Raw genomic sequence first — 15,731 nt, 5'->3', positions numbered from 1 at the left:
TATTTAATTAAACGCCTATTTCTAGGCGTTGTACAAAAGGATAATAAAAGTATGTACATATAGATAAAAAACACATATGCATGACAAATGAACTACAAAAAAATAAGTTAAAGATATCAGCCGTGTAAAATATAAAGTATTAAAAACTTAAAAAAAAAATAGTTATAAAAAATAATAATAAAAAATAATTTAAAAGAAAATAAAAATTAATGGTTATTTCAGTAAAATTTTAAACACATTTCCACATCTCGATCAGTTTACAGCCCAATCACAATCTTAAAACAATGCGTAAAAATCTCTAAAATAGTAGGTTTTGACATTTTTCTTGAACATGTCCAAAGTCGAAGACTGTCTTATATACAAAGGCAATTTATTCCAGAGAGTTGGACCAACGGTACTAAAACTTCTGTCGTTAAATGTTTTCCTTTTGTTAAAGGGGACAGCAAAACAATAATCCATATTATCAACAGATCTGAGATTTGGTCTTTTTATGACAGGCTTGTGTAACAGTTCTGTTAGATAAACCGGAGCATTGCCCATAAAACAGTTATACATTGTACATAGTATTTTAAAATTGATTCTAGCTTTAATTGGTAACCAATGCAGTTCAAACAAAGAGTCAAAGAGGGAGCTATCCAGTTAGCTTACAGAAAGGTTGGTGGTTCTACTCAGGTGCCTGTTTTGTGCCTGAAATAATGCATCGAGGGTCATTCTCTTCTAGTAAAGCTGGAAAGTTGTGAATCCAACAAAACAATGACTAAGAGCTTCAAATAACAAGAAATATTTAGAGTGTTATGGTGAACCAGAGTTTAGCCAGTTTATTTAACATCTATATGTTGAGTTTTGTATGAAAACATTGGTATTATACTCTGATTTTATTTTAAAATGATAATTTATATTTTGTCAAAAGTATACTGTATAATATATGTGTTAAATGTGTGTGTGTGTATACATGTAGGTTGATATAGATGAGATATTAGAGCAGGCTGAAACACGAGAAATGGACGAGAATAAAGGTGTACGTGATGAGCCTCTGTCACAGTTTAAGATTGTCAGCTTTGAAAACCTGGAGGATGAGGAAATTGAAACTGGTAATTATTATGTCCACAGATTTTACTATTGATCATCTTTGTATAAGATTAGTCCAGATTAGATAGATGCTTATGATGGATTGAGCAGTATTTTCACTCTTTAACAAAAATATCCTGTAACATGAACTAATAATTATCATAAATGGTGCATAATCATTAAAAGATATATATTTATTGAGAGAAAATTTATTGAGGGAAATAATAATTCAATTTATATGAAAAATGAGATTATTTTGAAATGCATTTAGGAGAAGGTAAATTGAAATAAAAAAGTAAGATGTTTTCTCACTATATGATATCAGAATATGAATATGCTTCCATGTTGCAAGTAATGCATGTATTAAAAATGAAAAAAGTATAATATAACTTGTTAATTAATTACACAGTGCTAACATTTTAGGAAATAAATGTGGTCATGATTTTATGTTGTATATAATATTTACAGGTAAAGATTGGGACAAGATAATACCTCAGAATGATATAGATCGTGTAGAAGAAGAAGAAAGACAGAAAGCTTTACTGGAGCTGAATCTACCACCTAGACAGAGAACCACCATACAACAGGTTAACCATTATATCATATTAGATATTCCCACTGATATAATAATGAAATATGAGATACCTTGCTGAATAATAATGGAATAGTCAGTCAAATATGTTAGGTACTCTAGAATAGCTGAATTATTGAGGTTACTGACTGAATCATTGCCTTTCACCTCTTCAGGCTAGAATATTGTTTGGAATTTAGTTAAGAAAGATAGGTAAACTGACATTCTGATGGGTGCAACCCAGACCTGTTATGTACCTGAAATAATGGGGTATAACGAAACCATGTTGTGTTTTCCTTCATCATTAAAGCTGCTATGTTGCAGTATTAGCCTAAATGTGTCAGTGTAACTTTTAAAAAAATGTTAAAGCATTATTGGATATTCATGAAATTGCTGCTTATACACTATAATGAGTACTTTTAATGGTAGATTTTAAAAAAGGTTTTGTCTTGATATACTATCATATTGCTTAAACAAGAGATTTTTTTGTGTTGTTTACCATGAAATTTTTGCATGATTAAAACACATTGTACATCAGTGAGAAATAAGAAATTGTTTTGGTTGAAATTCAAAATGTTGGCATTTTGTAACATACGCAGTTTCACAGGTTAATGGTGCTCATTATTAGCTTTGTTAGGTACAAATCTTTACAGTAAATCGAGATAAAGCTGCAATCATAATAGCTTTATTTTTATTATGCAGTTGGAAAAAAGTCTTGGTTCTGATGATGAAGAAAAGAACAATGATGATGATTCTGAGAGTTCTGAATCTGGCAGTGATGATGATAGACCGAAGAAACGTGGTCGTCCTCGGGCTGGTAAAAATGATAGCATTAAAGGATTTACCAATGCTGAAATTAGACGTTTTATCAAAAGCTACAAGAAATATGGTGATCCACTGTCACGGTTAGTGTTCCTTTTTTGTTCAAATTAAGGACATACAGAAATAAACTATTTTGGGTTGATGAAGATACAAGAGCTAATTTGCATATTTTTCTTTAAATATTGAGTGTTCAGCAAACTACCTACAGTTGGATGGATTTATTCCTTTAGAATTACTTTATTGAATTATTTGCATTGAAGCATAATAGATTTTTCAATTACATCGGAAGGAATGCCTTGCTCATTTACTTAAGAGTTTTAGGAATGCTGTAAAACTTCATAGTTGTTCTTGATTTGTTTGTTTAGAGTTACAGATAGATAATAATTATATAATTATATGGTTATTATAATGTTTGGCTATGTTTTACAGGTTAATTGATATTGCTTGTGACGCCGGACTAAGACAGTCAGAATCAGATTTAAGAAAATTAGCAGAACTACTCAAATCCTCCTGTGAAAAAGCTGTCAAAGATTTCAATGCCAAAAAACAGGAACAGGAGAATCCAGAAGGTGGGTCTGGACATCTCTGTTTGAAATAGCAAATATATAGAGAATATACATGCACATATATTAATTCAAGAGTAAAATTGATAGGTCCAGTCGTATGTTGAAAATTATTTTCATTTTGCATCCTAAAGCTTTTTGATTGTTAAAGTGTCTAAGATGTCAGTAAATAGTGATCAAGAGAGTGTATTAGACTAATAAGATTGTTATGTATGCTGTCTGTTTACACATTAGAGATAAACACATTAAAAATCTGTCCCAAACATAAATTTACCACTGGTTTTACTGAACAAATTTTGTTACGTAACAAATTTTGTTAATACATTATGTATTAATCAGTTAGCTAAAATTTTATGTTTGTACTTGACATAAAAGGTTGAAAAGATAATGTGCTTGGTTATATTGTGTAAAGACACTTGTCTTTTATTACTTCAGGGACAGGCAACAAGAAAGGACCTCGTGGAATCTCATCTAAAATTGCAAGTGTAGTTGTCAATGTTCAATCCATCCTGAAAGCCAATGCTGAACTGGAACCCTTAGTCAGATATATACCTAAAACCAAAACAGAACGTAAAAAGTAAGTTCTAGGAGGTGTCTGGAATAAAAATACTAACAGTAAAGGATGTGTAAACAAAAAGTATTTTGACTATAAATAGTTACAGATCTACCCCTTTTTGCATTGAAAACTTAAAGATGAAGATTGTCAACAAAGTATCAGCTCTGTACATATAGAAAAGAAGTTTAAAAGTAATTATTTTGATAACATACATATTGTCTTTGCAAATATTTATTGACAAAAAGGGTATCTATTTTGAGATTTCAATGACTATTGTAAAGTATTCAAATGTAAAGTTTTATCAGAGTTATTAAAGTAAAGTATGCCTGTATTATGTAGGTTCCGTGTAGACTTCCATACTAAGATGGTACATTGGGACTGCAGTTGGGACGTTGAGGAGGATTCAAATCTTCTCAAGGGCATATACGACTATGGTATGGGAAACTGGGAACAAATCAAGATGGACCAAGAGCTTGGCTTGTATGATAAGGTATTTATCTTCTCTCTCAGTTTGATATTTGAGCCGCGTCATGACAAAACCAACATAATATGTTTGCGACCAGCATGGATCCAGACCAGCCTGCGCATCAGCGCAGTCTGATCAGGATCCATGCTGTTTGCTTACAAACCCTAGAACAAGTAGAGAAACTGACAGCAAACAGCATGGATCCTGATCAGACTGCGGGGATGCGCAGGCTGGTCTGGATCCATGCTGGTCGCAAACCCACTATGTTGGTTTTGTCGTGACACTGCTCATTTTATTTCTGAGTTAAATATGTTTCTATCTTTCTGATGTGATTTAAATTGTATTTTGATTTTGTTAAAGAATACAAAGTTTTCATAACAAGTCATGATTGAGTGACATGAAGAAATGGTGACATACAAACATAGGAATATAATAGCCACAACATACTTGAATTATTGTAAGTCATTGCAGCTTAGCATATTATTGTTATGTAAATTCTATGATTTATTTGCTGATTTCATACTTCAGCACAATCCTACCTTATATCTTTACTTAGCATGATGATTGTATCCAGTGAACTGACTGGCTCTGTTAATAATAGATTGCCTTGATTAAATTTCCAGATCAAATGCTGAATATATTAACAGAGCACCCAGCAGTATTAAGCCGTCATCTTGTCAGCCTGCACTTTTAGAAGTATAAATCTGCCAGGTCTACTGTTTTACACCGTGTATGGGTTATTTTGAAAAAAAAACAACAGTTATTGACAAGAGATGTTTTCATTATTTCAGATTTTACCAGATGGGGATAAAAAACCTCAGGTTAAACAGTTACAAACGCGAGCTGATTATCTCCTTCGAAATTTAAAAAAACATTTAGATGGTGGGGGAGGAAATAAACCTGTTGGTGTAAGTCCATTTTTGAATTATTGACTATATTTTTTGATATTTAAGATATGTTCATTTTGTTTATAAAGATGCTTTAGAACATAACTTTTTCTTGTTCTAGTAATATTATGTGAGTTCTTTCCCTTGGTTAAGTTTGATGGACTTTATTTCATGTATTTGATTTTATTTTCATTTTATTAGCATGTAGATGATAAAGGTTATATAAAGTGTCTTTTAATTTTTTTATATCTCAAATAAGATTTTTATGTAAAGTGTGGATTTCTTGTTTATTTTTGGCCAAGGTTGTTGATCTCCCATGTTAAAATAAAGCTGGTTGTTTTGGATATTAATTTCTCTCCTCATTTACAGACACAAACCTTATGTAATGCTTTGAGTATTTGTTGGATTTCACTCCATTAGTATAACTAGATTTAAGCCATATGTCTTCTAAATGGTTATGATCTGAAATAGCATAATTATGTGATATCTTCAAGCTGGGAATTATGTGAATGGATGCCAGAGATGGTAATACAGTGAGTGTGGAATAACAAAGCTAATATATATTTATTACTTTCATTATAGCGGGGGAGAAAAAAGAAAGTGAAATCAAAGGCAGAAGTTGATGAGAATATGGATGATTCAGATTCTAGTGGTAAAAGTGTGAATGACACAAATACAAGTTTTCCCGAAACTAGTAAAAAACTGGGTAAAAAAGTAGATAAAAGTGATAGAGACGCTAAAAAATCTGAATCTGATCACCATGATCATCATCATCATCATCACCATCATCATCATCATCGTAATGATAAAAAGAAGAAGAAAAGGGACGATAAAAAGAAGAAAACTAAGGAAAGTAAAGCTGGTCCGATGCATTTTACCGCTAGTGCCGAACCAGTTGCGATCTCACAAGATGGAGAGTTTGATGGGGAACTGCCAGAAGAAGTTTTTGTTGAGGTGAGGAATTGTTCTAATTATGTTCAAGTCTGTGCAAATCTGTTTGTATACTTTTAAAGGTATTGAAAGTAACTGTTGCTGGGCTGGTAAACAATATTTGAATAGTTGTCTTGTAAATGTAATAATGTTAGCTTTTTGTCAAACTTGTACAAATTGCTCAAAAATCTTTTAGACCATGCTTGTATGTTCATGAGTTAGATATTCTATGGAAAATTCCATTTGAAACACTATCAATATTTATTGAATTAATAAATTAAATTAAATAAATTAATAAATTTAAAAAAAAATTGACATTTGTTAAATGCTACAGTTGATGTACTTAAAAATTACACTCATCATGTGCAACTTTTATGCCCCTGAAATGAATATTTTTTTCCATAGAAGGAGCAAGAATATGTTTGATGACATTTTGATAATGGATTTTTACCATTTAGCACTGAATGTAAAATCATTTGTCATTAAGGAAGCAAATTATAAACAAAGCTATATTTTGACTTCCATAATAAATACTAATTCACTAGTGAATTTGTTGACTAAAGTACTAGTGAACTAAGACAAAAGTTCAGCTCTATTGCCAATGAGTACATTTTCAGAAATTGTAGCATGGGACCAAAAATAAAGTTACGAGATTTAAAAAACAACAAAAAACAATCATTTTTGTGGCTAAATGGACCTTTAATATACATACATGTATTTATGAATTGATACAGTGTAAGGAGAAGATGCGGCCAGTGAAACGTTCACTAAAGCGTCTAGATAATCCAGAGGAAGGTTTGTCAGACAGAGATCAGGTGATCCATACACGACAGTGTTTGCTCAAGATTGGTGACAGGATTAATGAATGTCTAGCTGACATGAATGACCCTGAGAAGATCAAACAATGGCGCTTGTAAGTCATTCTGTATACTACAATATCTATTACTCTCTTGTGCTGTAGTTGTAACCTTTTATATTGGTGCTCATTTGTAAAGAATGCTCGGGTTTATTTAAGTCCACATGTAAATTAGACTTGAACTTTGGGTTTTGATTGTACTGATATGAATTGATCAATGTTCTGTATATATATACAAGATATTTTGTTCATATATAAAATTAGAATGGTAAAAGCTTATGCACTGTTTTATTTCACTTCAAAAATGTTTGTCACAATTTTGCTCTGTAAAAGAATAAAAAGAACTTTGCACTGCTGTTTTCTGTGGCAATCAGGATAACATTTTAAATGGCTTAATTTTGAGTATATCATATCTATATAGTCATTATTTTTCCATTTGTTTAACTTTGATGAAATAAATACATAATAATTAGTGGCAAGAATTATTGTAAAAATGTAGCATTTACTTATTTCATTTTTACAGCTATTTATGGATATTTGTATCTAAGTTCACTGAATTTGATGCAAAGAAATTACACAAATTGTATAAACATGCATTGAAGAAGAGAGATGATGAAAGAAAAGATGAGGTGAGATATATTTAGCAGCTTGTGTCACTATGTTGTATAAGAAAATAGTTGGAAAATTGTTATTGACCCTGGTCTTGCAGGAACCTGTAGCAATTAACCTTTACAACCAATATAGTATCTGTATAGTCTCAACTAAGCTCTATACTGTAGATTAAGTTTTAATTTTAATCTTAGTATGTCCAAGATTTATAATAGACTGATCTATAAATGAAAGCTGGTTAGTTCACACCATTTAAGAAATTTAGCTAGTTAACCTTTTGCTTGTTTCTTGTTATTTTATAAAGTATACAAAAGAGAGGGGCATGTTTACATTTGACTGAGAATATAACAATATTGTAAACAAATATTTATTAAATTTATTATTTATTTGATACATTCTCTTCTAAGTTCTTGTATATTTATAATCTTGTCTATTTATATACAGAATTCCCATCAGTCAAAATCACACAGTCATGATAAACATCACAAACGTTCTCATGAAGATGTTAAATCCAACTCATACAATGCCAAACGGCCTCATATAGAACATGACAGGTACGTGGAAACTTTATACTTCAGTATTGTCTTTTTGTACATTTGGTAATTTTATATTCTTTTGATCATGTAAGCAACTTTGGTGATTCAAGTCTTGAAGATTGTTTGGTGTTCCTTTGTAAATTTGCTAAAAACTTTTAGTATGAAACAACTTGATATGTCAGCATATTGAACAGATCAATATTGAATGAGAAATATGAGCAGGGTAGCCTGTCTATAGTGCTGTAGAACTAAATATGACAGTCTAAGGTTTGCACTTTTTTCTCACCCTGAGATAGTTAATTGTGGACTAGAGCCATTGATGTACAGCTTTCTGTCAATTCATATTGTATCTATTAAAAAGTGACAGACTTAAAACAATTGGTGTAGGGGTAGGTTGTCACAGTGTAAAAATAATCTTTAAATTGAAAAGACATGTTAAGGGCAGAATAGTTCTCTTAGTATTGTTGAAGTGCAGTATTCTAAAGGACCAAGGTTTATGTACCAGTCTAGCTGTACATTTTTCTTACTCTGTGATATGGTAAATATGTTGAGTTTCGGAATTTAATACCAAAATGATGAATTAGTCTAGAATAAATGTAAATTTCTGACTTACACTTGTATTTATTGTTATAAAGTCAACTAAAGATAATCTAAATGAGTTTGGTTTGATGTTTTAGTATATCTTATCTGATGCTTTATTGAAGAAATAGATATTATTATGGAATGATTGTTAAAATGATTTAATGAATTTGACAATGTTTCTCTGTAATTCTACAGTTCCAGTAACAGTAATTGGACACAGTCATCATCATCAAATGCTCACACATCGCACGTCACCTCATTCCGTAATGCATTTAATAACACAACTACTAGCACATCCAGCCCGTCAGATAGATGGCAAAGATCAAGTCCACTAGATAGACATGCCCAGGACTCGCAAAATGTTTACAATAGAAACAGGTGAGCTCTTGTTTTCATGTATTTTATTGAATTATTGAGTGGTGGCGTGGCCGAGTGGTTAACACGTCAGACTAGTAATCTCAGGATTGCTGACTGCGTGGGTTCAAACCCTGTCAGGGGCAAGCAGTTGTTTCCTTGAGCAAGAAACCTCACATTCATTGCTTAGTACTGGTTGGTACCAGGAACGGATTCCAGAGTGTTTCAATAAGCTTATAGCTTCCAACACAATCAAACTAAAATAAATTTGTTAATTAATTAACAGCATGAATATATATTATGTTGCACTTAACATAAATATGATTTAAAAGTGTACAATATTATCTGGATAGAATATTTGTTTAACTGAAATACATAGTTGTTGGTGATTAAAAGTTGGAAAAAAAACTTTTCATAAGAAGCAATGTACAAATGTAAAGTTCAGTAGAACTTTGAAAGCTCTGTCATTTGATTTTATCATTGTCATGTCACAAATAACTGTTTATTAGTTATATACAAGAATACAAATATTTTTATTGTGATAAATTTTAGATATGAAGGAAGCAACAGCTCGTATTCACGTGGAAGTTCGGCACAATTCTCTCATCACGAACATACACGTTTTTCTGATCACAAACCTCACTATGGTGGTGACAATAGAGGGTGAGTTACTTCCCTTATTTCTCTTTGCATGTTGTATTATGATATTGTTTGTACTTTTATTTTTTGACTTTATCCCAGAGTAGCTTCTAGTCATTTATTTTAGAATGTTTCTCTTTAAACACATTGAGGCATTTTGAACTAGGTTTATGTTTCCTGTAAGAATCCAAATATTTGAGATGTTTTACACACAGTAATGTAAATTTACTAGAAAGTTCCCAGGTTAGAATACTGTTTTTTTTCCCCAAAATTGTGGCAATTATAATTCAACAATTAATGTTCAGTTTTTGTTGAGGCGTATTCTTTCTCAGTTTGCCTTAATATGAAGATTATAAAAAAAGGAACTGGACCTGTTCCCAAAAGAGGGCAAAAAAGTTTGAAAGTTTGAATTGGAACATATTTACATGAAATGGAAATTGTTTTTTCTGACAAGGCCCAAAATCTTAATTTGGATTTTGACTGAGTTAACACTTGTTTGTGAACTTTAAGTATAACTGTTTTGTGTGCAAGTTCAATATCCACAACGACTGACAGTATTCACTTAATACTTACCATATGCCTTAATTATCAAATTTGTTTTTTGCTGCATTTCTTAAAGGGATTTAGACTTAATTATTCCCCTTTGTTAACATCATAAGTTTAATGTTTAAAGTGAATTTGTCTTTACTGGAATGTCTGTTATACCATAGATAATTACGATGATCATGATAGAACTTACTATCATGTTATCAATATTTGAAATACTTATGGAAACTGTGCCCATTGTAGACCACTCCGCTTTAAGGTTTAACGTAACAGATCCCTGTTTAAAGTTTTACTTGCTAGTTCTATTTGCCCAACCACTGGAGGTATTCACATGTCTTCAGCATCATATTTTTAGGTCACAGACTGAGTTTGGTATTTGGAGTTCATCTGAATTGTTACCCTTTGTGAACAGAATTGAAAATAGTTAAGAGAACTGAGCATCTCACAGCTCTTATTTAACTCTGTATTAATCTTCCATCTTAAAGTATAATAAATTTGCAACATATTTTTCCCCATAGTGATTTATGTTATAGAAAGTTGCAGATGAAAATGACCTTATATCTGAATGTGTCTTTGTAAGCATTTATAGCATGAATAAAATGATGAATGTCAGTTTATCAACAAATTTTTTACTTACTTCTGCAATCTCTGTATATATTTATATGTTTGTTACCTGTTTTAGCATGCCCAGCAGCCTGTGTTGTTTCTTGTATTGACATGTTGAATGTTATTTCGTTGGCATGTGCTAAGTTTAGTTTGTAACAGCATTGAAAATGAAAGAGCAGCATGGTGTATGTGTATAGAAATAAAAATTACATTTGAAATGTGAATTTTAATTGAATTAAACTTAAAGTGTAAGTAAGGTTTTAACTAGGGGTGTAACAATACGGCAAAAACCGTATTGCAATATATTGCCATTTTGCTGAAGCGTATTGCAATATATTGCAATACGTATTGTGGTGTATATGTTTTGATGTAAAGATGGAGTAACATTATATATTATTATGATATGTATATATTTTTAGTAGAAACTTAATAAAAATGTAAGGAATAAATAGAAAGTAAAGTGTCACACAATTTGATAAACAAAACTAGTCGCATGTGACCTTTCACATCTGGGCCGCTTATGTAAGTTATGCGGCTGCTTATTGACTTTTAAGTGTACTAGATGGATATTTTTATTTTACGTTGGCGCCAATAAAATTTGCCAATTAAAGATTTTAAGCAAAATTTGTATGAAATCAGAAGGAAATTGATTGAAAATTATGATTTTAATAAAAATTCCGGTTTTCCAAAAATCGTACCGCGGTACGAAATTTATTTTTTCATATTGCAATATATTGGTATACCGGTAAACCGTTACACCCTTAGTTTTAACATTTTCATCCAGATATTAAAATACTGAAACTTGTTGAAGTCTTAAAATGTTAAACCTTAAATACCCATCAATTAACACATGATTTTAATTTTACAATGAGAGAAGAATTTCCTTGGATGCAGGTTCAGTTATTGCCATTAATTGAAAAAAAATTATTTGAAATAATGAATTTTAGTAACTAATGTTTTGATAAAATTAGATATCACCAGGTGGTGGCCCTTTGTAGAGCAACTTTTGAAAATGTTAAGACGTACAGCTTACCGGTTTGTCATCTATAATGGATATTTCATATAACAAGAGAAGCCAGCTTGGTAAAGCTTATTATCATAGTCCCATTACCTTGCAGTTAAATATACTACTGTAAACAGCCACTTACTATAAACAAAGTCAGCTGAAGAAAACAAGAATTATTTAAGAGGAAATGTTAATGAGGAGCACTTGAAGTAATGTTTGAAATAAAATTTTCACGGGGTTTAATGCAATATTCAGTTCTAAGTTCCTCTATATAAAATGTATGGCTAAACCAGTATATGTTATCTTAAATCTATGTAACGCTAGGTGTTTAGTAGAATTTAGTTGCAAGTTAAGATTTGACAAGTTTGAAGTGTAAAACACCCACAGTTTTATCACAGTATCTAGACACTCACAAACATTACTCCAGGTGAAGAATGTCACTATTGATGGGAATATCTAACACATGTTTACACTAATCACATCATATGTAAATGATATTTTTTGTGTGTTCTGCAATTTCAAAAATATTGTTAGAGGTGTCATTAACTCCCATGAGCAGAAAAAAAAGGGAGAACTAATTGTACTTCTCACAGTGAAGGAATAACGCAGGGATACATGTTCATTTGTAGGATAAATATTGAAGATTTTTTTTATATATATAATAAAAGAGAGAAAAGGAGGGAGGTAGGTTTAGTATAGTATTTAGTTATAGTAGGACAACATGCTATGGGAAGAAATGGAGGTGGGACAACAAAATCATTAAGGTACACTGGTTATTTCCCTTTCCGTTACTCATGCCTTTTAATGACACCCGTGTTTCGATACAAAAAAGTGACCAGAAATTACACTATTATATTCCGTAGGTTTAATGATAGACGTGAAGGCCATGGCAGTTACAATCACCGTGATTTTCCGCCCAATTCTTATGCTCAACAGCATAGTTATCGGGACGGGCGCAGTGGGGACTACAGAAAATTTAACCCCTATAGAGAATATGGAGGGCAGACCCGGTCTGAAACTACCAATAATAACAGGTAGGATACTCTCAATTTTTATCATCTAGGAACATTAAAATACAAGCCCAATTTATCCATTATTGTAAGGCCAAAAGGAATAAGATACATTAGAACTGGGGAAGGAACTTCATTAGTTTTACTTCTCGTTCTTCAATCCCTTTTACTACAGGCCAGTAATGTTATTATGTATCCTGAGCTAAGAATGATCCAGTTTTCTGTACATTTTGTAGAAAATGGTTTAATAACAACAAAAAAGATCATTGAAAGCTAAAAAATCTTCAAAGAATTCAGAATTTTTTATATTTATATTGCTGCTAGTGATACTTTTCAATAATATAGTTGTTTATATATAAGTTGGTGAATTCATGTATGTAGTTTTTCACAGTTGTTTTCTTGTGTTGTTGTTTATATTGTAGGAAATGCAATATTTTTTTATATTATTTTATTTGTGATCACCATTTACTGCTATTGCCGCTTTAAGTAGTTATCTTACTGCAGTTTTATTATTTGTTATTGTTGAAATACTGTGTTATGTGTTCTTCATGTGCATGTTTGTGAACAATTTATTTGAATGTGATCTTTTTAGGGATCAAATTTGAGTAATGAAATCTAAGTAAGCAGTACATGTAGCAGGGGCATTCTTTTAAAGGTCAATGCCATCAATTCATTGAAATCTAAAGATAAGGTGATATCATGTTAAACTTAGTTTTCAATGAAAACCAGTTTATTAGCAACAAGCAACTATAATAATTAACAATATGTTACTATTTTTCGTCTAAGAATTTCGTTCGTTCTTACATGAGATGTAATGTAAGGGGAAGTTAAACTGTAAAATGTGTTTGTAAGTGAACATGTTTGAAAGAATTGTACAATGTTTTAACATTAGTAAATTTACAAATTGGATTAAATCTTGTTCTCTGTCTTCGTAAATAAATGTATAATATCTGTGTATTGTATTATATATTTTGAACTGAGAATAGATAAATAGACTCTTCAAGTTTTAAGTAATGAAGAATATAATTCAAGATCTAGAAATATTATTATGTCTGTTACATTACTCCTCAGTGGACATGGACAACAGATATTTACTATATGATCAACACTGACCAAGATCTGATCAGTGCCATACTCTCTGATCATGGTCTACACAGTTCACTATTTAATCATGTCATGTTTTGAAAATTTCCCTAAAAAATGATTTGTTTTGTTTAGATTGAAAGTGGGACAAATCTATTTAAGAAATTAGTGTAGCCAGGGATAATAAATACTGAATATGTTACTTCTTCTATTTATAGCTATTCCCACCCACCAGAACGTAAAAGAAGGGGAGACTTCAATTTTGACCGAGATCCAAGATTCCGGAAAGAACAGAGAGTTGAAGATTATCATGGTGATAGTGGCTTTACTGGACCGGAACGCCACTGACCCTAGTTGCTATGGTAACGGGTTTGCCATATAAATAAAAGACTGTGATGTATGGAGTGTTGGTATGATGAAAGTAATGGGCATATATATATATAAGACAGTGATAATGGGTGAATAGTAACGTGTGAAAAGTTAGTCATTAGATATAGGAAAAGGCATAAAGATAGTTGATATAAAAAAATGTGCAATGGTGTATACTGTATGACATGTTGTTGTCACTGAAATCAGACACTGATGACTCTCAGTGTGAGACAATAACAGCAGGCTGGTACTGTGTACAATAATGCAATATCACTAAAGTTAATATGACTCAAGTTAATATGACTCAAGTTAATATGACTGAAGTTCATGATTGGAGAAATGAGGGAACAGAAGCAAGGTGACGTAAATCTCTGCACCAGGTGTTTGCAGTTGAAGGTAACAGCAGAATGTGTATTTCATGTTTACTTTTCAAGCCAATGTATTGGCTTAATACCAGTTTTCTCTTTGAGGGTGTGCAATCAAAAGTTAATAGTATAAAGTTGAAAGTTGACCAGATGCTAGTGCTGGCTTGATAATTGATTGTTCACCAATGAATGGCTTGCACATGGTAGCAGTTAGTTTCCTACAAACAGAATAGCAGACAGTATTCAAACAGTAGGACTTTGTCACCTTATTATATACATATGAAATTATTAAAACTTACAAATTGATCAGAACGTGCTGATTCTGTATGTTTTAAAGAAAGATGGCTTCAACTGTATAAAGCTGGACTTGTTTGTCTGAATGCGAGACTAATGTTTTTGTGTATATTTATATACTTACATTTCTTATGTCAACTAAGTAACAAAAACTGATTAAAGATGGTTGTTAGATCCTTGATAATAGCTGATGTGGTTAAAGATAAAAGTGGGATAATAAATAAAGGTTCTAGATTCTGGAGAATTTTGGCATCTTAACAGAGCTAATGAGCAAGTAAGCAACCATGACCATGTTGATACAGCATGATAAACTTGTTTCTTATTTGAATTTGAAATGTAAATTGTTCAATTAAGACAAGTCATTGTCAGATGGGTATGTGGTTTACTTACTGTAAGTTTGTTACTCTATAGCTCGGTGACTTTGTGGCATCTTGGAAAAAAGTTTGCCATGAATTATAAGTGCTTCAGCCAAATATTTTCAAGTGCTCTGTTAAAGCATAATGATGTATGTTGATTGACCTTGTTAAATCTTAGTTTGAATGGTAAAAATCTTTGTTAGATATTTTATTGATTATTACTTACAAAAAAGGAGATATGTGTACAGTTGCTATGGAATACAATGTCTCAAATGTTTCATTGATACTTGTAAACTCTCACCAACTATTGTTTTAAATTAGAAGCATTGGTTAAATTTTCCGGTTGATTCATAAACTAAGATTTCTGGACTTCAAAAAGCATCATTTTCTACAAAAAAGAAAATTAAATAAAATGGAAGATACAGAATTACTAAACAAATGAAAGATACAGAATTTTTAAGACTTTAAATATAAAATTATCAGTTGTGTATGAAATATTTATTATTAGTATGGAATGCTGATTTTAGATGAAGAGCTTGATATTTGATATTTAATTTGTTTGTAATTATGAGGGTTTGTAAGCCTTATTAAACTAGATTATTGTTTTCATATGCATTATGTTCAATGAGAAAGGAAAAGAAAAGGTTTTGCTTTAAA

At 31.3% G+C, this 15,731-nt stretch overlaps 1 protein-coding gene across 5 annotated transcripts in view; it reads left to right on the top strand.

The window, feature by feature from the left end:
* The window catches only part of LOC132716733 (chromodomain-helicase-DNA-binding protein 1-like), a gene marked incomplete at its 5' end in the record, with an annotated part of 32,477 nt that extends 17,000 nt beyond the window's left edge, over positions 1-15,477 (top strand). For 4 of the 5 annotated variants that reach the window (XM_060700060.1, XM_060700059.1, XM_060700057.1 and 1 more), the window contains 15 exon segments: positions 959-1,091; positions 1,537-1,655; positions 2,342-2,544; positions 2,891-3,030; positions 3,460-3,601; positions 3,920-4,070; positions 4,838-4,954; positions 5,516-5,887; positions 6,598-6,776; positions 7,243-7,348; positions 7,773-7,882; positions 8,642-8,824; positions 9,353-9,463; positions 12,461-12,631; positions 13,909-15,477. In XM_060700060.1, coding sequence (XP_060556043.1) covers positions 959-1,091; positions 1,537-1,655; positions 2,342-2,544; positions 2,891-3,030; positions 3,460-3,601; positions 3,920-4,070; positions 4,838-4,954; positions 5,516-5,887; positions 6,598-6,776; positions 7,243-7,348; positions 7,773-7,882; positions 8,642-8,824; positions 9,353-9,463; positions 12,461-12,631; positions 13,909-14,038 — 2,367 coding nt within the window. 5 annotated transcript variants of the gene reach the window in all.
* Between the last annotated feature and the right edge of the window lie 254 nt (positions 15,478-15,731).

This window comes from Ruditapes philippinarum, unplaced genomic scaffold (assembly GCF_026571515.1).
Source record: "Ruditapes philippinarum isolate M1 unplaced genomic scaffold, ASM2657151v2 ctg193_1_1_1_1, whole genome shotgun sequence".
NCBI lineage: Eukaryota > Metazoa > Mollusca > Bivalvia > Venerida > Veneridae > Ruditapes > Ruditapes philippinarum.
The sequence above is the reverse complement of the archived record's forward strand: the minus strand, read 5'-3'. Positions and strand labels throughout refer to the sequence as shown.